The sequence below is a fragment of the Balaenoptera acutorostrata genome, chromosome 3, assembly GCF_949987535.1.
Source record: "Balaenoptera acutorostrata chromosome 3, mBalAcu1.1, whole genome shotgun sequence".
Lineage (NCBI taxonomy): Eukaryota > Metazoa > Chordata > Mammalia > Artiodactyla > Balaenopteridae > Balaenoptera > Balaenoptera acutorostrata.
In genome coordinates, this window is record NC_080066.1 from 8,614,775 (window position 1) to 8,638,126 (window position 23,352).

Below are 23,352 nucleotides of genomic sequence, written 5' to 3' on the forward strand. Positions count from 1 at the left end.
ACTGAAGAGCTTCCTAAGTGAATTCCATTCTCATCCCCCTTGATCTACTATCTGTCACCAAAATAATCATTCCTCAGGGCAAATATGATCACATCCCTCTTCTGCTTAAAATCTGTTATCAAGGGACTTCCCTGGTGGTCCAGTGGGTAAGACTCTGCACTCCCAATGCAGGTGGCGGGGGTTCGATCCCTGGTCAGGGAACTAGATCCCGCATGCATGCCACAACTAAGAGCCCGCATGCCGCAACTAAGAAGTCTGCATGCCACAACTAAGACCTGGTGCAGCCTAAATAAATAAATTAAATAAATAATAAATAAATATTTTTAAAAATCCTGCTCTCACTAGGGTTGTCGTGAGTGGCTCTGAGGAAGGCCAGTTTTGGGGGGCGTCCTGCGCTCACTGAGGGGGCACCTCGGGAACGATGGCAGAAGGAGATAATCGCAGCACCAACCAGCTGGCCGCAGGGACTGCAAGTCTGGAAGAGCAGCTGCAAGGATGGGGAGAAGTGATGCTGATGGCAGATAAAGTCCTCCGGTGGGAAAGAGCCTGGTTTCCCCCTGCCATCATGGGTGTGGTTTCTTTGGAGTTTCTGATTATCTACTATCTAGATCCATCCGTTCTGTCAGGTGTTTCCTGTTTTGTTATGTTTCTGTGCTTGGCTGACTACCTTGTTCCCATTCTAGCGCCTAGAATTTTTGGCTCCAATAAATGGACCACTGAGCAACAGCAGAGATTCCATGGAATTTGCAGCAATCTAGTAAAAACTCGACGCAGAGCTGTGGGCTGGTAGAAACGCCTCTTTACACTAAAGGAAGAAAAGCCTAAAACGTACTTCATGACCATGATCATTTCTCTTGCTGCGGTTGCTTGGGTGGGACAGCAAGTCCACAACCTCCTTCTCACCCTCCTGAGAGTGACTTTCTTACTCTTGCTTCCTGGACTAAACCAACATGGGATCATTCTGAAGCACATTGGAATGGCCAAAAGAGAGAGAAACAAGCTTCTCAAACAAAAAGAAAAGAAAAATGAATAATGCATCTGCTTTGTTCAGTGTGATTAACGGCGTATACGTTGTCCTTGGGGACAGTGTCTGTTATGCTGTCTGGATACTAAAACGTTATAGAAGTAGCTTTTGCTGTCCCTCATTCTGCCCTTAGTTAGTAGAAATTCCAACCTGCCAAGTAAGGCTTTATGCCCAGTGTCTTCATGGGTGTGTTCTCATCAGCTGGCCTTATATGGACAACTCATTCATCATTACCACCTGTCTTGGTTTTTCTCACCCAGGGTTAACTGAACTCTTACTTTAAAAATAATATAGTGGTGAAGTTCATCCTTTAGTACAGTTAACAGTGGCTTGGGAGAACTGTTCAAGTTGATCTTTGCTTTAGCTGGATACAAGATCGTGGTCTGTGGCTACAGGAAGCTTGTTCTACTGTCTGCTTCCACACTCTGCTTAAACAACTGTCTGGCTTCGTGAATATACAAACCAAGTTTACCACTTCTGATGAAGAGACCAATTAAGATGCATTCCTCATTCTGTCTTGATACCCTGGGAGAAGAATCCTCGTGGAATAAAATGAAAGTAATTCCATGGCCTAGTATGTGTTGGCTTGTCCCTTGTGCAGAATGTAGCAATTTGTTGGAAACATTGATCCTTCCTCCCAGATGGGGAATCTGACAGGCTTAGAACTCTTGTTCCCTTGCACTTAAACTTGAACTTAGTACATCCTTAAAGGCTTTTTAGTAGCAGGCTTACACAAGATGGTATTTAGGATTTTTAGCATACCTTTAATTTCAGATTTTCAGCTAACTGAAACTAAAGTACATAATAAGTTAAGAGTCATGTCTATGGCCTTCACTCCAAGACCAGCCAATAAAGAACAAAACTCATCCTGTGTTTAGTAAAATTCATTTCAGTAGAAAATCCTACTAGCTCTTCAAGACCAGAATAAGCCTTTAAAGGTAAGCCTCAAGATTCTCATTTTATGGTAACACTGGCTGCTTTTTGTCCCCATAGATGGAGTGGTTGAAATCTGTAAGAATGAACCTCTGAGGGCTGGAAATGTGACATATTTGGGAACAATTCTTAAACTGATTAACTAGCTGTAATAAAGTTTTGTGAATTTATTGCACTGATGCTGTAACACCTGGACCTTGTGGTATATCTGTTCCTAAATAAGTGCTGTTTTCTCCCCTTTAATATTGCTGTAACAGTGGCACCCATGTAGCATATGTTTGACTTCTTTTTTAATGTTTCGTATACAAACTACCATAATTTACATGTGTTTCCTCATTGTAAATAAGCTTGTCTTCCTATCTGGATTTTTGTGTGTATGTGTGCTCTACCAATTAACTACTTTTGCCGTTTTAATCCTGTATTATTTCTTCTACTTTGTTTTGTGTAAAAGGGGAAAAATAAAAAAGCTGGAATCCCCCCACCCCCCAAAAATATCCTTAATCGGGATAACCAGCAAGGACCTACTGTATAGCACAGGGAACTCTGCTCAATGTCATGTGGCAGCCTGGATGGGAGGTGAGTTTGGGGGAGAATGGATACATGTATATGTATGGCTGAGTCGCTTTGCTGTGCACCTGAAACTATCACAACATTGTTAATCGGCTATACTCCAATATAAAATTAAAAGTTACAAAAAATCCTTAATCGGACTCACATTGTCTCTACCAGATGAAGCCCAAATTCTATAATACGGTATCCAAGACTCTTCATGATTTGGCCCCTAATGCTCTCATGTACATATTCCAGCTATTCTGAAAATTTTACTTTTCTTCAGACATGCCACGTTCTCTCAGACTTCCATTCCTTTGCATACACTGGTTCTTTGGTTTGGAAGGTCCATCCTAACTAACTCCTTTTACAGCTACCTCTTCTGTGAAGATTTCTTACCACTACCCTCCCACCCCCCAGTCCTTCTGCAATCTTTTCTTCCCAGTGTGTCATGAATATCTATAGCCTCCATCAGCACAAATTAGATTACAGATCAAAAGTCACTTACTGGGAAGTCTGAAATCCAGAAAAATCTAATGAAAATATTTTTTGGTAACTCATTGGAGGGCCAAAACTGAACTATTTGTATTTATAACCTCAATTGATTCTGCCTCGTGTGAATATTCACTAATTTTGTTGCAGAAATATTAATGAGTTTCATTAGAGTGAAGCCTCAGACCTTACTGGTGTTCTTATGTAACATGTAGCATATGCACCTGAGGCCCATTCCAAAAATGGCTACTGCAATATTTTTCATCCCACAAGTTCTAGAACTTTCACTACTCATCAAGAGGTGAGGTCTATTTCCTCTCCCCTTAAAATGAGAGTAACATTAATATGGCCTTGATGAGTAAAAGCCATGAATGACACCCATTGACTTCCAAGGCAAAGTCATAAAAGGTGATATGCAAGAACTTCTGCCAGTTCTCCTCTCTCTCAGAATTCTTCCCTTGGAACCCAGCCACCATATCGTGAGGAAGCCCAGCCACATGGTAAGACCACTTGTGGGTGTTCTTGCCCACAACCCCAGCTAAGGTCTCAACCACCAGCCAGCATCAACTGCCAGATATGCGAGTGAGTGATGCCTTCAGATGTTGCCTGCCCTTGGCATTCAGGTGCCCCAACTGTTGGCCGAATGGAACAAAGACAAGGTCGTGCCACCACGCCCTGCACAAAATGCAGATATGTGAGAAAAATAAACATTTTTGTTGCTTTAGGGCACTAAGTTTTGGGGTAATTGTTCCGCAGCCGTAGTAACTGGAATCCCATCTTTGCAAAAATGTGAAATATTCTGAATTCCAAAACCCATCAAAGGTTTCAGATATGTATACTCTAATTGTGCATTTATATATCAATTTTCCAATGGAATTAGAAGTTTCTAAGAACAAGAACTAAGTCTTTTTATCTTGGTATTCTCAAAACCAATATCTAAGATTGGGTAGGTCCATGAGGCATGTTTATTGAACGAATTTTGAATGAATGGATCAATAAACAAATGAATAAACACAGTTCCAAACAAACGGTTATTTTAAAATAGTTTTGTGGGGGACTACACTTTCATTTAACTCAATCCATTGCTCAAAAATAATTTAGAATGACTTATTTTTATAATTATTTTCAGTTGAGGAGCTATACAAAAAGTGTCATTAATTTTGCTACTTTGTTTTTATCCAAAAGTGTTACCTGTTATGATTACATACTTTACCCATCAAAGTATGTTCCAAATTGTCTTTGGCTGTTTCCAAAAGTCAAACGCATCTTCAAGGATGAAGATTTTCCATTACTGAGAACAATCAAAACAATTTGACGTAAACTCTGAAGGTAATTCCAAAACAGGGATCCCAGTGTTTTTGAACAAGGCAATGTTCAAATGCAATGCAATGCAATGATGCCTAAATGCAAAGATTTCAACATCCATGTCGACAACTTCGGGGAAAAAAATTCCATTAATTTGGAGTGTAAGTTCTACTATGCATGACAAAAATATGTTTATCTCATGGTCACACATATATTTATCTATATGAGGGGAAAGGGAGGAAAGGAGGTAAAGAGGAAATCCACAGTGTCATGAAGACATGAAAAGATGATGTCAATTTATTTTTTAATGTTCCTGTTGAGAATAACTGTTTCAGTGCTCTCAGGGAATCTTATAAAGATGGAATAAACGAGGCACTAGTTTTACAGTTTTGCTGCCCAACGTTTTTTTGATGAGAATTTGGTGGATCCTTACTGCCCTGCTTTCCCCCCTCTTCACTTTGTATGAATAGCATAAGCTAGGTTGTATGTAGGGGTACCCGAGGATAACTCACATCCCGAGGAAACAGCACTGTGACAGCAAAAGGTCATTAGATAAATATAAATATTGGGCGCTTCCCTGGTGGCGCAGTGGTCGAGAATCTGCCTGCCAATGCAGGGGACACGGGTTCGAGCCCTGGTCTGGGAAGATCCCACATGCCGCGGAGCAACTAGGCCCGTGAGCCACAATTACTGAGCCTGCGCGTCTGGAGCCTGTGCTCCACTACAAGAGAGGCCACGATAGTGAGAGGCCCGCGCACCGCGATGAACAGTGGCCCCCGCTTGCCACAACTAGAGGAAGCCCTCGCACAGAAACGAAGACCCAACACAGCCAAAAATAAATAAATAAATTCATAAAAAAAAAAAATTAACCACAGTGTCTCAGAAAATGTCAAAAGGGGGACAGATCTTACAAACCCCAGCAAAACTTCTTGAAAATCCTTTCTCCTCTCTGAAATCTTCACTGAGCCCCACAGGAACAGTGCCTCCAGACTCCCTTCTTTCTCTACATTTCCCCTCCAAACTCCCCTCTCCCCCTCTGTCTCATATCCCCCCTTCCACACACACAGGACCTTCTTCCTTTTCTGCCTTACCACTCTCATCTTCTGAATCTGTTCCTTTCTCCTTTCGTCACTTTCTGAGATCGGTGGAACTGTCCTCAGCTGCATTTCATTCCCTCCCTCTCCCATTAACCTGGTGCAGGGCAACCTGGGACCAGAGACACAGTGTCGGTGAAGACAGGATTCTCCTTGCCAAGGTGAGAAGCGGGAGAGGCTGTGAATCCTCAAGTATTTTTTCTCTTGTCATACCAACAACCTACAGGCAGAATTACGTTTTACTACACAGTCTGATGGGCAACCTTAACCAGATATACTGTTAGGACATCATCAGGTACAACATGGCCTGGCTATAGCGCCCAGGTGAACAATTCAGGGAACATACTCACTGATAAATATTGCTGCAGCCCTGCTGGAAGCTGGTTAAATTGGTATTGATTTCAATGGCTGGGTAAGCAGTCCTACGAGGAGCTTTCTCATGTCTGGGGCTGCCTCATTCCTGAGGACCTCTTCCTTTTCCGGATACCTCAGCACCACTTTTCTAGGCCTAAGATGGTGTTTAAAGCTCCAGAAAGTGCCAAGAACCCTCCTACATCCCCATACCCTCCCTTTCTCTCTGGACTCTGAACCCTGGGTGAAGTTGTGGAGACTGAAGTGTAGGGAAGCTGCCAGAACAGAAATTCCTGTTAATGATAGGATTGCCAAATAAAATATAAGCCACCCAGTTAAATTTGAATTTCACATAAAGAATGAATGAATTTTTAAATAAACTATAAGTATATCCCATCAATATTGGAGACATACTAAGAAATTATTCATTCTTTACGTGAAATTCAAATTTAACTGGGGGCTCCTGTTTGATTGTTTGCTGCTACCTAGATCTGGTAACCCTAATTTATGATAATCAACCAAGAGTGAAAACCTTAGGCTTAAAAGTGGGAATTCCTAGGTATATACTGCCTCTTGAGTTGCCCACAAGAAAATATACCTGAAACATCAAAATATCAAAAAAGCAGTCTCTGAAAACGTCAAGATTAGACAGAGGGAGTCTGCAGCATTAAGATGCTTAAGTAGCTGGAAATGTTTTATTGGTGTCCTACAGACAGAGACCAAGTCAGCTACAGTCTAATCTGGCTAATTCTCACTTTCCTATCTTCAATCCTGATCATTCTCATAAAAGAAGAAAAAAAAAAAAAGAAATTTCACCCTAATTCTTCAGAAAATGAAACTATTGCAGTGTCACTTCATAGGGCTAAATCATTATTTTAGAAGCAAATACGGAATATATTTTTACATACTTATACACTATTTCAGTTAAATTAGTAAAAATTATTAGAATTGTATAGATGTATCTATATAGATTATTGATTACTAATAATCAAATTATAAAACCAGAAGAATCACCAAATTACCCGTTTCATGGCAGATATCCAATTTATTTGTTTTGCTTTGCTGTTTTAAAAACTATTGCTACATTACCTCCACTAGATACAGATCTCATCAAAGCATTCTTGAGCAAAGGTTTTAACTACAAAGGATTTCACAGGTGAAATGAGCCCATTTGGTCCCCCAGCAAGGATGGAACAGAGCCCGTACAAGTTTAGGGGCAGCAGTAGCTATGGAAAGTAATGAGTGAGAAGCAGCTTCCTGCACGCACAACTATCCCCTGTTGCCTGAATAGGATGGGGGCTCCCAGGTGAGTTTGAGTTAATGATAAGATTCAGCCCGAGCAAAAGCAGAGCTTCCCTGAGAACAGATCAGGGAAATGGGAAGAGGTATTCGGAGCATGTAAGAGGAGTGGAACAGGAAGAGGCTTCAGAGTGAAGGCACAGGCAGTAACAGATGACAGTGCTGTTTATGTCTCCTCCGAAGAAGTCCAAAAACGACTTCGCACGTTCAGCGCTCCGTTTGAAAGGATGCTATTCTGCTGAAATATGACTTCAGAGTCATGATGGTTAATTTTATGTGTCAACTTGACTAGGCCATCGGGTCCCCAGATTGAACGTTATTTCTGGGTATGTCTGTGGGAGTGTTTCTGGATGAGATTAGCAGTTGAATCAGTGGACTCAGTAAAGTAGATCCCCCGCCCCAATGTGGGTGGGCATCATCCAATCCATTAAGGGCTTCAACAGAACCTTGAATAGAAAAAGGCAGAGGAAGGAGAAATTTGCCCCTTTTGCTTCCTACCTGTCTGCTTGAGACGGGACACTGACCTTCTCCTGACCTTGGACTGGGATTTGCACCATTAGCTCCTTTGGCTCTCAGGACCTCAGACTCAGACTGGAATTACACCACCAATTTCCCTGGGTCTCCAGCTTGCAGATGCATTTCATGGGACTTCTCAGCCTTCGTAATCACACGTGCCAATTCCTCACATAAATCTCTTTATCTGTATGTCTACTGTTAACCTAAAACAATAAAGCAGCCAATTATTTTACCAGGAAAATGGGTTTATACTGGAGCAGCAAAGAATTGCCATTCAGGGTACACAACTATGGCGAACCACCTGCAAGTCTGGTAAAACAAAGGAGAGGAAACTTTTTATAGAGGAGAAGGGAGAGTTGGGAGGGGCTATTACAAGCAAAGAGTCCATTGGAGGAAACTGGGAGTTGGAAGTACAGTGGCTTTTCATTGGCTGAGTTGTAACAGTCTCTGATTGGCTGAGCTGTTGCCAGACAGAGAGAAAATTTTCCTCCCTCCTACTGGCCTTATTAAAGTAGTGTCACTTCGTGCTGGAGATACAAAGTAGGTCTCTTTCTATTGGCATCTGTATTGACCTCAAGCGGTATGTGTGTGATCGCTGTTCTGCCTCCCAACTCCATTTCAGTGAAGTTCCCTTCATTAATTTTCACAGTATGTATATGTATATCTATATATCTATTGCTCTTCTATTGGTTCTGTTTCTCTGGAGAAGCCTAAAACAAGTCCGTTAAGCATCACAGAGGGAAATGAACCCATACTCGCCAACCTGGAGGCCTCCTCTGGCACTTCCTCTCTCCCCACCCCCAATCACTCACCATCTGAATTCCATTTCCTATGTTTCATTCAGCGTTTTAGAAGTGACCGCCCTGTGAAAACAGCAGCTCTTTCTCATTTTAGCAGCTAACCAAACTGTAAACTCACCGCAGGCAGGAGAGGTCTCTCAGATCTGTATTTCCCAGGGGCCTAAAACCTAGAAGCAAGTGCTTTGCGCATGGATAGGAGTTTCAGTGAATTAATGAGTGTAATCTCCAAATTGCTAACATTTACAAACAGTAATTAGCATTGTATTATTAATCTCCAAAATCAAACAAGACTGAATCACAGAGACCATTCTGCCTTTACAGTTCTCACACAGACTCCTTCAGAAAAAGACCGAAGCACTCTGTCAGGGGAGTGGAGAACAGACTGCAGACTCTGGAGGTATGGCTGTGGCTTTACCAAACTTTGACCAGCATTAAATTAGCCAACAGAAAATGAATGAAAGTCCTGTCAGCATGTTACACACATTGGGGAAAAGAACATATGAAATTATATTAAGAAAATACGCCTTTCTTTCTATAGAATTTGTTCATTTGATCTTTATCCCAAACCTTCTTTGACATGATTAACTAAAGACTGTAAACCGAAGATGTGAAACACACAAAAGCCCATTAGATTACGTAGCCCACGTTATTGGGCCCCATGTACAATTAAGTGTTCTTTATAGAAATATTTTCTAGAATGTTGTCTAATCCATTTCCAGTAGATTTGCTCTAAATGTTTCTAAGTCTTTTTCTGAAGAACTTATTCCAATTAGGCACATCTTTGATACCTGACAGTTATTGAGATTTCTATTTCAATTTGTCTTATTTAAATTTTGCCCCATTACTCCTACTTAGACCCTTTCCCTGTCACCATATTGTAGATAGTTTTCATATTCCCTTTTAGGCATAATTTAACCATGCTTCACACATTAACTTGAGTAGACAGTATATGGTATAAATTACAGAGAACAGCGATGTGTGAAGACATTCTGTGAATAAATTAAAGCATTAATTTCAGACATATCAAACTAACACTTTTCAAATTTGTGGTTCCTATAATTTTCAGACCTGTTTCTGAGGTCTTTGGAATGGGGGAATTGAATGGAAAATTAGTCTAAAACTTCTACTTTTATTTCATAGGATGGAGACCGGCCATTCCCATGAATATTTAAAAGAGGAAGAATTTTAAAAAGTGAATTTAACACAGAGGACATACTCAGATTTAAGGAGATGTTGACATTCAGACATACAGGTGAGAAAGATTGTGTTTAGCAACTCACCAGACATAATCACCACCAATCTAGCAGTGAAGAGAATTAAGGCTACTGCCAATCAGGAGAGGACTTTACGGCCCTCTGTGTATTTCTGCAACTTGGTACAATGAGTCTGGGTTGACTGAAGAAGTGAACATGTTTATATTATGAAGGGAAGATTTAAAAATGAGAACCTAGGGCTTCCCTGGTGGCGCAGTGGTTGAGAATCTGCCTGCCAATGCAGGGGACACAGTTTCGAGCCCTGGTCTGGGAAGATCCCACATGCCATGGAGCAACTGGGCCCGTGAGCCACAATTACTGAGCTTGCGCATCTGGAGCCTGTGCTCCGCAACAAGAGAGGCCACAACAGTGAGAGGCCCGCGCACCGCGATGAAGAGTGGGCCCCGCTCGCCGCAACTAGAGAAAGCCCTCGCACAGAAACGAAGACCCAACACAGCCAAAAATAAATAAATAAATTAATTAATTAAAAAAAAAAACTGCTAAAAATGAGAACCTAACTCAAATTTAACCGAAATCTCTAGGTGGAAATGAAAATATTCGCAGCACAGGCTCTCCTGGGATCCTGGGGTTTCTGGCTTCCACAACTGATACAGAATCACAGGATATACATGGAACTGGCACCAAAACACACACACACACACACACACACACACACACACACACACTCCTTTTTAGGTAGTGAGACTTGAGAAAAAGGATCAAGTTCATTCTTGTTTCCAGTTTTATTACTCTTCATAGTATTTATCACTTATGCCATATGTTTTATTGCCTCTCTCCCCCAGCTCCACCTAGAATTTAAGCTCCATGAGGACAGAAATTTTGTTTTCTTTTGTCTTGTTCACTTCGGTGTCCCTGGAGCCCAGATACTGCCTGCCACATAGTAGAAGTTAATAAATATTGGTTGAACAAATTAATTTATTTGGCACTGATTTCTCTAGTTAAGGAATCAAATAGAAAGATACCATGCGTACTTCTCTGCTAAAAAGAGCTAACCCTCCCTCCACAAACCAATATAGAATGGGAAAAAGTTCTTTAATTTCCTAAAGGTAGGCTTTGAGATAGTATTAGTCCTCAAAATATAACTGGGAAGCATCTAACATCTGACCATCTAATTAAGGTCCTAAAGATGATGCTCATGAAGGCAGAGGCAGTGTCCCATTTTTCTCTTGATATCAGCTCATGACATGGGCCTGGGATGAGGTAATAAATAAGACCCAGTTGGAACAGCTGACCTAGACTGTGTTAACCCCCTATCTGAGCGCTTACATGCTTTTTTGGGGGGGCTGCACTGGGTCTTAGTTGCGGCATGCAGGATCTTCACTGTGGCATGCGGGATTTTCTTAGTTGCGGCATGCGGATTCTTAGTTGCAGCATGTGGACTCTTAGTTGCGGCATGCATGCGGGATCTAGTTCCCCGACCAGGGATCAAACCCAGGCCCCCTGCATTGGGAGCACAGAGTCTTACCCACTGGACCACTAGGGAAGTCCCCGTGAGCACTTACATGCTTTAATTCATTTACTTTTTACAATAATTCTGTGTGGGGGGTATAGTTCTTACCCCCAGTTTCCAGTTCTTACCATAAGGCATTCTAAGAGGATTAGTATCAATAAGTAACTGCCAATTATCAATGTATTGTCTCTCAGCTCCAAACCCACCCTTCTGTGAGTGGGAGGCTGGCGGAATGTGAGGCTGTCAACAGAGGGCGCCAGAGAGCACTGCAAGACCACAGCCCCAGGCAGACCCTCCATGGCAGGTATTCAGCATGGGAGCCCGGTGGCTACCTTGGAGGAGTCCAGCTGCTCTTCGGGCCACAGTGTCCTCACTGGGAGCTGTTTCTGCAGACCAGCTCTGGTCCCACCTTCGGGAACGTCTCTCCCCACTAGCAGGCTACATGTTCACAAGCTAGCCACAGCTTCTCGGAAGGGGAGTGACTCCCAGCCTTGGGGTTGGGGGTGGGTTAGGGGGGTGGAGGTGGGAGTGGGCCCCTCCCTTCATCCTAAGTCCCTTTATTGTCCCCTCTCCTTCAGCCAAGAGGCAGTGGTTGCAACCTCTGTACCCCTTGGATGCTTTTCACCCCGTTTAGGAGCTAAGCTCCTTCTACTGGTTAGGAGTTCTTCACATTAAATTGTCCCGATATAGCGCTGGGAGGATGCTGTATTATATCAGACCCCGAACTGGCCAAGATGGTGCCGCTAGGAGGCAATCAAGCTGGACTTCAAAGCCAGGAGGTCTGATACCAGAGGACACACTCCAAACTTCAATGCTATGTTGTCTCAAACGTTTGGGAGAAAATCCAGGTTAACTTCCCCTATGGCCTGGGCACCACTAATGCCACAGGAAGAATTTACTTACCTAGGAATTTCATTCAGTGGCAAAGATGAGAATTGCGACACAGAAGTGAGGTACTCGATTGCACCTCCTCAAGTATGGTACAGACTAAAACCATGACCATAGACCTTAATATTTCAAATCACTTCCACGTGCAGGATTTTACCCAAACAACTTTGTAGCGGGAATAAGCCGTGTGCTGTTATTCCTGTAGATATAGAAACTGAGGCCTGGAGACATTAAAAATTTACATGGGTAGTTGTACTAAGGTCTCCCAACTCCCAGCCAGAACTTTGTCTATAATACCACCGTCTTGTCTTGAAGTTTAGTTGCTCTGGAGTCAATCTGACAAGGAGACCAAAAAGACCCACGTCCTAATTCTTGGAACCTGTGCATATGACCTTATATGGAAAAAGGGTCTTTGCAGATGTGGTTAAGTTCAGGATCCTGAGGCACAGAGATTACCCTGGAGAATCAGGGCGGCTCTAAATGCCATCATAAGAGTCCTTATAAGAGATAGGCAGAGGGCTTCCCTGGTGGCGCAGTGGTTGAGAATCCGCCTGCCAATGCAGGGGACACGGGTTCGAGCCCTGGTACGGGAAGATCCCCACGTGCCGCAGAGCAACTAAGCCCGTGCACCACAGCTACTAAGCCTGCGCTCTAGAGCCCGCGAGCCACAACTACTGAGCCCGCATACTGCAACTACTGAAGCCCACGCGCCTAGAGCCTGTGCTCTGCCGCAAGAGAAGCCACTGCAATGAGAAGCCCGCGCACCACAACAAAGAGTAGCCCCCGATCGCCACAACTAGAGAAAGCCCACGTGCAGCAATGAAGACCCAACGCAGCCAAAAATAAAATAAAATAATAAATAAATTTATTAAAAAAAAGAGAGAGAGACAGGTAGAGACTTCACACACACAGAGAAGGTGTCGTGAAGACAGAGACAGAGACTGCAGGGATGCGGCCACAAGTGAAGGAGTGCCTGCAGCCTCCAGAAGCTAGGGAGGCAAGGCCCAGAAAGAGGCCAAGAAAAGTTCCCCTCCACAGCCTCTGGAGGGAGCACAGCCCTGCTGCCACCTGAACTTTGGCCCAGTGGGATGGATTTCTGACTTCTGGCCCCCAGAACTGTGAGAGAACAAATTACCACAATTTTAAGCCACCAAGTTTGTGGTAATTTGTTACAGCAGCCTCAGGAAACTAATATATTGACAAATTCAAGTTTAAAAGAAAAGCATGCATATAGAAAATAATTTTTCTTTTTTTTTTTTTTGGCCGTGCCACGCAGCTTGCAGGATCTTAGTTCCCCAACCTGGGATCGAACCCACACCCTCAGCAGTGAAAGTTCGGAGTCCTTACCACTGGACCACCGGGGAATTCCCTAGAAAATAATTTCTTAACGTGATATAAAAAGATCTATACGGTTGATCCTTGAGCAACACTGATTTTAACAGCACGGCTCCACTCATACTGTACTTGGATTTTTTCCAGTAGTAAGTGTTACAGTGCTGCATGACCCACAGTTGGTTAAATCCTTGGTTGCAGAACCTCTGATGTAGAGGAACCGCATATACAGAAAGCGGACTGTAAGTTACATTCAGATTTCTGACTGCGCCGAGGGTCAGCGCCCCTAACCCCGGAGTTGTTCAAGGGTCAACTGTAAACCCACTTTCTTTAAATTTCAGAATGTTAAGAACGTTCAGAATGAAAATACAAGCTACAGATTAGAAGACATTTGTAATATAAATATTCTACAAAGAATTTATATCCAGAATATAGAAAGAACTCCTTCAAATTAATGAAAAAGACCAACAACTCAAAAAGTTTTAAACGGCCAAGAGACTTGAACAGGTCCATCACAGAAGAGGATGTCCAAGTGACCGACAAGCACATGAAAATGTGCTTAATGTCACTGCAAGTTAAAACCCCAGTGAGACAATGGTATACCACTACACCCTGATAATACCAAGTGTTGGTGAAGATAAGGGACAGCTAGCGCTCTCATACACTGCTGGTGAGAGTGCAAATTGGTACAACTACTTAGGAAAACTATTTTACAGTACCTACTAAAGCCAAACATATACACACACATATATATATATATATACTATAATTCAGAAATTCCACTCATGAACATATACACAAGATAACATGTGCTTATGTCCACCAAAAGATACAAACTGAAATGTACAAGAATATCCATCAAGAGTAGAATGGATAAAAATTTGTGGTATGTTTATAGAATGAACTAATATAGAGCAAAGAAAAAGAATGAACTCCTACTGTACCCAACAACAGAAATGAACCTCGCAGACCGAATGTTGAAAAAAAGAAGTCTGACACAAAATGGTACACACTGTATGATGCCATTTTTATGAAGTTCAAGAACACGTGAAACCAAGCTATAGTGGTAGAGGTTAGACTTGTGGCATCCTTGTGAGGGTTACCTGCTGGGAGGGGAGCAGCTCCCACAGGAGAGCTGACTGGTGTGCTGGAAGTATTCTAGATCTTAACCTGGAGGGAGGGCGGTTATACGGATGCAGACGGAAGCAAAAGAAATTGATTGAGGTGTACACTTAAGAGGCATGTTCTTTACTGTATATGTTAGATCTTAATAAAAAAAGAGCATTAAATTTTTATCTTAAAGAAATGGCAGAAAGGTAGTAAGGTTAACGTATCATATTTAAGAGTCAGGAAACCGGTATGGCAATCGAGTTTCACTAAAAAATGGTCTTATGAAAACTGATTTTCCTCATTTGCAAAATTGGAATATTAATATCTACCAACCTCCTATAGCAATTAAGAGCATGAGATAATGTGTAAGTATTCTTGAGTTCCTATAAGAGAAGCCTCATATAAATATAAGGTCACATTTTGGGTGGCACATTCCAAGATCTCATTTTCACTTAAGTAATCTCTTACAGATACTACCTCCTGTCTTTTAAGTTACAGTCGCTAAACCCATAAAGTAAATGAAAGTGGAAACTTGAGTTATGCCAGCAACAAATTGATAAACTGAGGCTCAAGGAGGGCCGCCTCTTATTCTTTCTATGACCCTTCTGAAGGGCGATCATCATAAAATGAAAAGTTAATACTTATTAAATCTTCCTGAAGGATTCAGAATCTACTTACAGGATTTTCAATTCCAGAGACTCCAATCAAAGATTTATAAACAGCCTCAAGCCCTAATACCATCCTGCTTATCTGCTTCTTTTTGAGGGTTAAACAATAACCAGGTGTAGTCATATCTATGTACACAGCATGGTTGAAATCATGTAATTCCTCTAAATCTGAGCCACCTAATGTGGTAGCACTGGCCTTATGTAGCTATTAAATACTTGAATTTGGCTAATCTGAATTGGTTTGTCCTCTAAGTGTAAAATACACACCATTTTCAAGACAGTGTACACAGAAAAAGAATGTAAATGATCTCATTGATATTTTTATATTGATTACATGTCAAAATGATAGTATGTCTAATATACTGGGTTAAATAAGATATATTATTCAAATAAATTTAACCTGTTTTTACTTTTTAAAAATGTGGCTACTACAGAACTTTAAATTTAATTTATGGCTTGCATTATATTGTTATTGGACAGCAGGGCTGTAAATAAAGATGGAGATCTTCATAATGCTATTCCTCTCAGGACAGAGTTTTCAGAAATGGAGTTTTAAAAATTAGGGTTAAGATTGCTTAAATGTTCTCTGGCCAAATTACCTGTCTTATGTCAGAGATTAAAATCTACATTTAATCTTTATAATCAACTGAGTTTTAGAATGGTCATATGATAAGATATTTGGCCTACCTGAAGTCATGGAATATTTGACCAGTTTTCCCTGAGCTTTAATAATATGTAAACCTGCGGTTCTAAAACCTGTGGGGAAACTTGAACTATTGAAACAGGGACGTGACCTTAGTACATCTCCTACAGGACTATCCAGAACACCCCAACACAAAAACTATATTCAATTAACCAAAAACAATACTGCTACAAACTGAACTGTGTCCCTTGTCCCCAAACTCTTACGTTGAAGCCCTAGCCCCCAAATGGGATGGTATTGAGAGGTGGGGCCTTCGGGAGGTAATTAGGTTTAGATGAGGTCATGAGGGTGGGGCACTGATGATGGGATTAATGTTCTTATAAGGAAAGGAAGAGATCAGAGCTGTCTTTCTCTTCACCGTGTGAGGTCACTGCAAGAAGGCGGCCATCTCCATGCCAGGAAGAGCGCCCTCACTAGGAACTGACCCTGCCAGACCTTGATCTGGGACTTCTAGCCTTCAGAACTATGAGAAAGTAAATTTCAATTTTTGAAACCACCCCATCTACTGTATCTTGTTATGGCAGCCCAAGCAACTATTACCTACCACTTGAAGCAATCTCTTTCTAATTAAACATCATAATTAATCTTTACTTAATGCTAATTATGAATATATACCTTTTTGTTATATAAAGGCATGGTGGAGAATAAACAAATATTTGTTGATTTTCTCTACATGTTAATAGGACAGGCCTGACCTATGGCCTCTGGAGACCAACTTGCTCACACACCATTTTTGTTGAGCCAGGAAAAAGGGTCAAGGAGAATGATCATTATTTTAAAACATTATCACAATGAAACATTTTTTCTTAACTGTATCAAAATTATTTTCTTAAGCAAATGGAATTCATATTCCCACTTGAACTGAAAATGTTAAGTTGTTAATATCCCCCTAGGGATGTGCTTCCTGGTATGTCACCTTCAATGATTTTATCATAGCTTAAGCATAATAAAGATCTCATTGTATGCTCCAAGGCATGAACGATCCTAAATGCTCCTCAATCAGTACAGTGCTCAGCCTTGTGGCTTCCGGAATAACATTTTTGTTTGTTTGTTTTTATTTATTTTGTTTATCTTTGGCTGTGTTGGGTCTTTGTTGCTGCACGCGGGCTTTCTCTAGTTGCAGCGAGAGGGGGCTACTCCTTGTTGCGGTGCGCGGGCTTCTCATTGCGGTGGCTTCTCTTGTTGCGGAGCATGGGCTCTAGACACGCGGACTTCAGTAGTTGTAGTGCGCGGGGCTCAGTAGCTGTGGCTCGCGGGCTCTAGAGCGCAGGCTCAGTAGCTGTGGCGCACGGGCTTAGTTGTTCCATGGCATGTGGGATCTTCCCGGACCAGGGCTCGAACCCGTGTCCCCTGCCTTGGCAGGTGGATTATTAACCACTGTGCCACCAGGGAATTCCTGGAATAACATTTTTAAAGGCATTACAAAAAAAGAAAGAAAGGGTCCCAGGCCAGGGAGCAGCCTCATACGCTTTGTTTCTTTAGAAATCTTCAAAACATCTTTAGGTGCTTGGTTTTAAAGAAAGAGGGGGAAAAAATGGTAGAGAACCAAATAGGGTAGTTGATCAACCCTTGTTATCACGTTAATCCCTTCTCCCACCTTTTAGAACTCCAAAAAATCTATACAAAATTTTGTCCTGCACATATCTTCTTGGAAAAGGCCCTGAGCTCTGAACATAATCTCTGAGGAGACAGTGACCAAAAAAGTAAAGAACCTCTTATTTAAGGGTTTGCTTTAGCAAACTCAGTGAACGGTCCTCTTTCTCGCCTCCAAGCCAGGTAAAACCAGCCTCCCCACTTGCCACATACAGGTCACCTAACATAAGACCTCAGAAGGCATATCAGGCTCTGCTTCCACTCGTTGCTGGGTTACCTTGCTCCTTGATTTAATTTCCTGGTGTGTATATGTTTACTCAGGTTGCTGTCTCATTTGAGTGAGACTCGCAATGGAACCTGTTACCACATTTATCAACATACCCTCTCCCCTTATTCCTCTCTACTCTTTTGAGGCCACCTGAACTTGTCACAGTGCTGGATGGGTTGTCCATCTGTCTACTCTCTTTGTGTTCTGGTCTAGAGATGATCAGTTTGGTGGCGGTACTTTTAAGCTCGTCAGATCACATTTCTGTCCCGCCAGTCCCAGGTGGTATAGAATTCTCTTCCATTCCCACAATAACGTTGTTGTGAGAAAGCAATGGTGTGCTCTTAGCTCCCTAGAAAAGAATATTGTAAAAAACTAACACAAGCTTTCGGTTTCCGCCAATTATTCTGGCATTGTCACATCAAAAGGCATAGCCCTCTGCACCTGCCTTGGCCATTTCTTCCCTAAGAGTCAGCAGAGCGCTCGGGCACCCCCTGACGTCGCACCGCTCACCCCTTCTACCCTCCCCAAAGCCCCCATTTCAAGTTCTCTCCTTGAACATAACCCCCGATCTTCCTACAACCCTCCTCGTATTGGGGTAAAGAACTGAAGCTCACTCTTTTCCATACTCGACTCATCAGTCAATTCTGAAAGCTCTTTTCCTTGCAGAGCGCAGATGGGTAAGTTTTTGGGTTTCGGTTGATTTTTTTTTTTTTTTTTTCCCCTAAAACTTGCCTGAAACCAGTGAGTCTGGCCCTCGCGCACCCGGAATCTCAAGGCGGGGAGTGGGCTGGCCAGGAGGGTCCCCGACACGCAGGGCTGTTGAGAACGAGATCGGCCCCGGGGAGCGGCGAGGAGACGCAGGCGAGCTCGGGGCCCGGAGCCGGGCCCCCCGGGCAGCCGCGCCCCGACTCGCCGACCCCCGCGGCGCCGGCGGCCGGACCCCCGCGCCGCGCAGGGCCCTCGGTCCTGGGGGGACGGGAGGGCCGGCCGGCCGGGCCGAAAGCGCCGCGCCGCGGCCTCCGGCTCCTCCTCGAGGCCAGGCCGGTGGGTGGCGGCGGCCCGGGTCCCCGGGGATGGCGGCGGCCGCGCTCCGCCAGCAGGTGGCCCCGGGGTCCCGGCGGCGCCGCCTCCTCCCGGCGCCCCTCCTCCCGCGGGGGCGGTCAGCGCCCCGACCCGGCTGGCACCCCGCCGCCGCCGCCGCCGCCCTCGGCCCGCCCGCCGCGTCCCCGGGGCCGCGCTCGCCGCCGCCGCCGCGTCCGGAGCTGCGCCCAGGCCGGCCCGCGGCGAGCGCCCAGAGCGCCGGCAGCCCCGGCCCGCCCTCCCCGCCCCCCCCCCCGCCCCCAGCTACGCGCTCCCCAACGGAAAGTTCGGCTCCCGTGGCGTCTCGCCCGGCAGCCGGGGATGAGCCGGGGTCGGGGGGCGCGCTGAGCGGCGGCCAGGAGGGGGCAACTTCTCCCGGGAGAGCGCCTCCCGCCGGGCCCCGCCGGCCGCAGCCCCCGGCGGGCTCGAGTGGTTTTTCCCTTGCCTGTGCCTCCCCCCTGCGGATCCAAGAGACGGACCTAGGTCCCCGCGCTCCCGCTGCCGGGTGACAAGAGCCAGCGCCGCCGCCGCCGCCGCCGCCGCCTCGGCCGCCGCTCCCTCCGTCCCTCCGCCCGGCCGGCCGGCCGCTCCCGGCCGCAGCCCCTGCCCTGCCCGCCCGCCCGCTGCACCATGGAGTTCTCGGAGAGGAAGCGGAGCAGGAAATCCCAGAGCTTCAAACTGGTGAGCCGAGGTAAGCGGCGGGCCGGGCCGGGCCGGGCGGGGGGCGTGCGGGCGGCGGAGCGAGGACTTGGCGCCGCGTAAACAGCCCCCGGCCCCTTGCCCGTCGCCCGGGCCGCGCAGCCAAGTCCCGGGGGCCCGGGGCTCCCGGGCCCCCCCGGCCCCCTCCCGAGGGGGGGCTGCGGCCGCCCACGCCGGGCGGCGAGGAAAGTTGTGCCGGGGGGAGGCAGGATGTGATTCCGCGTAAACAAGTCGGAGGGCACATCAGGAAATTAGCAAACAATGACACTTGGGGCGCGGAGAGCCTTCTTTGGTATTCCACTCCTGTGGCTCGGCGGCGGGGTGGGGGAGGACGCCTGTCCATCAGGCCGTGCGGACACCAACCCGGACCAGTGCTTGTGGTGGGTTGGGGGTCGGTGTGTTTTCCAACCCCCAAAGAGGAGGAAGAAAGGTGTTGGTGGCGTTTGGAAGATGGAGAAAGACGCTCGTTAGGTGTCCAAGCCCAAATAAGAATTGTTGACATTCAGCATCTTTTCTGGGTACGTTATTTGGCCTGGAAAGGTGTTTTCGAATAGATCACTTATCCGTCAGGTAAGTATCATTAAAAAAAAAAAAAAATCCAGCCGACCCTTGACGATTTAACAGGTGTACACCGCAGTCTCTGGGCTTGGGTTTGTTTCATCAGGCGAGGGGAAAGTTGAATAGTCCTGCCTGTGGTCAGTGACTTGTTAAGAGTCTCTGTTTTTCCTGATGTGACTTCGAAAAACGATGAGAACTTAAGGGCAGACGTAAAAATGTGTCTATCAAAATGCATCGTGTCACCTTAAATTAGAGGCAGGTGACTTTTTTCTCCCCATCATGTCACAAGTCCCAATATTGAGTTTAGAATGATCCTGTTTAAGTATCGCCTTTGAATCAGCTTGAAGTCACAACCAAACCAGAGAACCTGTCCACTTTGGTCCTCTGTTGTTTTATCTAGCATGGGCATCAGAGCAGAGAGCAAGGCGATTGTGTTAACAACCTGGAGAAGTCCCATGTAAGCTGATGAAAATTCGAGGGCGATTGCAATTTCCAGCTAAGCTGAGCTAACTATGATGCAGATTCAGTAAAGCCTGCTTTGGGTTACTCTGAAAATGGTTTGATTATAGACATTTTGGAGATCTACTCCTGTTTCCTCCGATTGAGCTTGGATACTGTTTAATGAAAAAAGCCTGAAGTAGTTTTACGTATTCAAAATATTTGGCTTTTCCTTGTCTCTACGTACATTTTTTTCCCCCAGCAGTGTTGATTGCTCAGTCATTTGTACTTTAAAAGTCCCTCCATATTTGACTGGCCTGTTGGTCTATCTGATTCATTCTGGAATGTAGGCTGCTTTCTTATTTATGACCTCAGGGAACCTACTACTTTATCTTAAAAGTGAGAGGAGTTTTGTAGACCTTGTCCTGGGAGGTCTAAGGCCCCAAAAAGGGAATCGCTGTTAACAAGGGACTTAGTCTAGTTTCTTACCTAAGCGATCCTACTTTTTAGAAACAGACAACTGCCAAAGCACAGTAGCCTCTATAGAGAAGCTTGTAAAATACTGTGTCTTAAAGTTTGACTGACATAGCAAGTTTGTTTTTTTCCTTTTTTAAATAAAATTATGGGTCTGATTTTTCTCTCTGCTCTGCAGGTGCATTTTTAGAACATAAACGGTTGCATATTAAAGTGCAGTAGCTGAATGCAAGACTCACTTTCTTATCCAAATTATACTATACTTGAAATAACAAATCAGTATTTTTCATGTGTGCTTGCCTGTAAGCTGCTCAAAGGCTGGGGTTTTTCTGGGTAAACTGAGAGTACCAGGTAACTCTAAAGCATACTATTCATCTACTCATGAAAATGCGTTGTAGAGATAAATTTGGCATCTTCCCCTGGCCTATGATTGGGCAAGGTTCTTTCTATTCCTTGTAAACATACTTGTCATTTGGAAGAAAAGAAGCCTCGTATGTAATTGGCATCTGTGGGCCAAATTTCCTGTGAAAACTGTGTGATCAAGCAGAGCTGTTTTCTAAAGTCAAAGTAATAATTTCAAGTCTGTGTACTTCTCTAGAGTAAGCAAAGTTGTAGGGATGACCAGTGACTACAAATTCTGTGATTAACCGAGTTCTCGAAAATTATATTTATAAATTAAAGTATAGCTTATACCTACTATGTATAATGAGATGCTAGCCTTTCTTGCTTATTCATATCTTGTAGGTCATTAGAATTCTAATTTTTTGTTGTCTTCTCACCCCAGATTATCACCATGAGGTCTATAAGATCTCAGAATTCAGCACCGATGTTAATGGGGAGGCCAAAGAGACACAACCCACTTTTTTAGGTAGGTTCTTATATCAATTAATTTCTCAGCAAAACAGCATGGCCATTTGCAATTAGAGAGAAGGAAAAAAAAAAGATTGTGCCACAATGGGAAATGTCTGCCATTGCTTAATGTATGACATTCTTTTCAAGACCTTTTATTTTACAGATTGCCAATATATCCCCTATTAACATTGCTAAAAGTTGTAATTTCAGACATAAATGTTTATTAGTGTCTACACACAGTGCTAATTATCACTCACACCCAGAGCCAGATGCTGACCGTGCAGTTTTGTGGCTCTGCGTTCACCCCATTTACATTGCGTATTCACTGGCATGCTTCACTGGCAATAGTTTGTGTAATTGGGGTATTACATCTTTGACATCTGGGTAACAGAAATTCAATTTCCAAGAAGCTGCTATTTGTTTGGTTTTGCCTCTGCCTTGGGTGGGATAGAGGATTAATATGCTGTCTGATGATAATGTCCCTTCACCTCTGTGGCCTGGTTGCTAATCCTGCCATGACAAAATTAAATTAACTCTCCAGCCAAAAAGCGGAAGGAAAAGAAAAGTGTGATTGTCCGCTGAACCACCTCTTGATAGGACTAGCGATCACGGAGCTACTCCTCATCTGTCTGGCTTTGTGTTCATTTCACACCAGCATCGGTGGTCAGAGAGAAGAGCCAGGCTTTGCTCTCCCCACCCTCCTTCCCAGCTCACCCCAGGGCCAAGCAGAGCAAAGCAGCATCTTGGAGGCCATCTGACAAGAGTAGCTGCGTGATGGATGAGTAGGTCCCCCAAGATGATGCCCCTCTTTCCAAGTGTGGTTTTTGGTGCACATACTGTACCTGAGGGGCCTTGCCCGTGCAGTTTGTTATTTGCAGACCATGAGCCAAAAATTAAACGATTTAGGATTCTGCCACGAAGAATGAAGTACCCGTGAGGTTGGAGTGGAGGGTACATCATGGCGCTTGGCCTTCACCTTACCCATCCCCAATACCTCCTCGAGCCCCAGGGGCAGGGTGAGAGCCGGGTGCCGCACACGAGGAAACAACACGGGAGACGGTCCTAGCAAGAGCCATTGAAAGCAAGGGCCAGAATGGCCGTATCTCTGGGGAGAGTTGATAGGTCTTAAGGAAGCAGGATGTGTGCTCGGACCCAATGTACTGCCAATTAAAACAACGAGGAAGCCAGGCAGTGGGGCATTCTCACTCTTTTGCTTTGAGGAAGAGCAAGGGTGGGTTGCAAAGGACTGAGAAGTCAAACAGATAATGAGTAGAGGTAAAAGGGGAGGAAAATAATGGTATTTCTTCCACAAGTGAGCACCAAAGGCACGTGAATCTTTCCATCCAGGCAGAGAGCATGACTGAGGCCAGCACTGTTCTTGGCACCTGTTTACTGTTCAGAGGTCTAGAACCCAAAACGGTCACAGTCAAGCGAAACGCTAAGACCCAGCAGGAGGATATTCCTGGCTTGTACTCTCTTCAGTTCCTTCAACTTACTCAGAATCCTGTATTTTCAGTTCCCTAAACTCGATCAGTTGGAATTCTATATATCAAAGCACCACTCGATCTGACCATTTGAAATGAAGAACTTGCCTATTAGTAG

The 23,352-nt window shown here is 44.4% G+C and overlaps 1 protein-coding gene and 1 pseudogene across 8 annotated transcripts in view; both read left to right on the forward strand.

The window, feature by feature from the left end:
* The first annotated feature begins 418 nt into the window (after positions 1 to 418).
* Positions 419 to 1,033, forward strand: LOC130707709 (ADP-ribosylation factor-like protein 6-interacting protein 1; annotated as a pseudogene).
* A 17,830-nt stretch (positions 1,034 to 18,863) lies between these two features.
* BEND7 (BEN domain containing 7) overlaps positions 18,864 to 23,352 on the forward strand; it is a 76,845-nt gene continuing 72,356 nt past the window's right edge. For 3 of the 8 annotated variants that reach the window (XM_057542096.1, XM_057542095.1, XM_057542098.1), the window contains exons 1-2: positions 18,865 to 19,420; positions 21,683 to 21,766. In XM_057542096.1, coding sequence (XP_057398079.1) covers positions 19,360 to 19,420; positions 21,683 to 21,766 — 145 coding nt within the window. In that variant the 5' untranslated portion in view covers positions 18,865 to 19,359. Of the gene's footprint in view, positions 19,421 to 19,974; positions 19,999 to 21,682; positions 21,767 to 23,352 lie in introns of those variants that run through there. The other 5 variants (XM_057542097.1, XM_057542099.1, XM_057542094.1 and 2 more) reach the window with 4 other exon arrangements.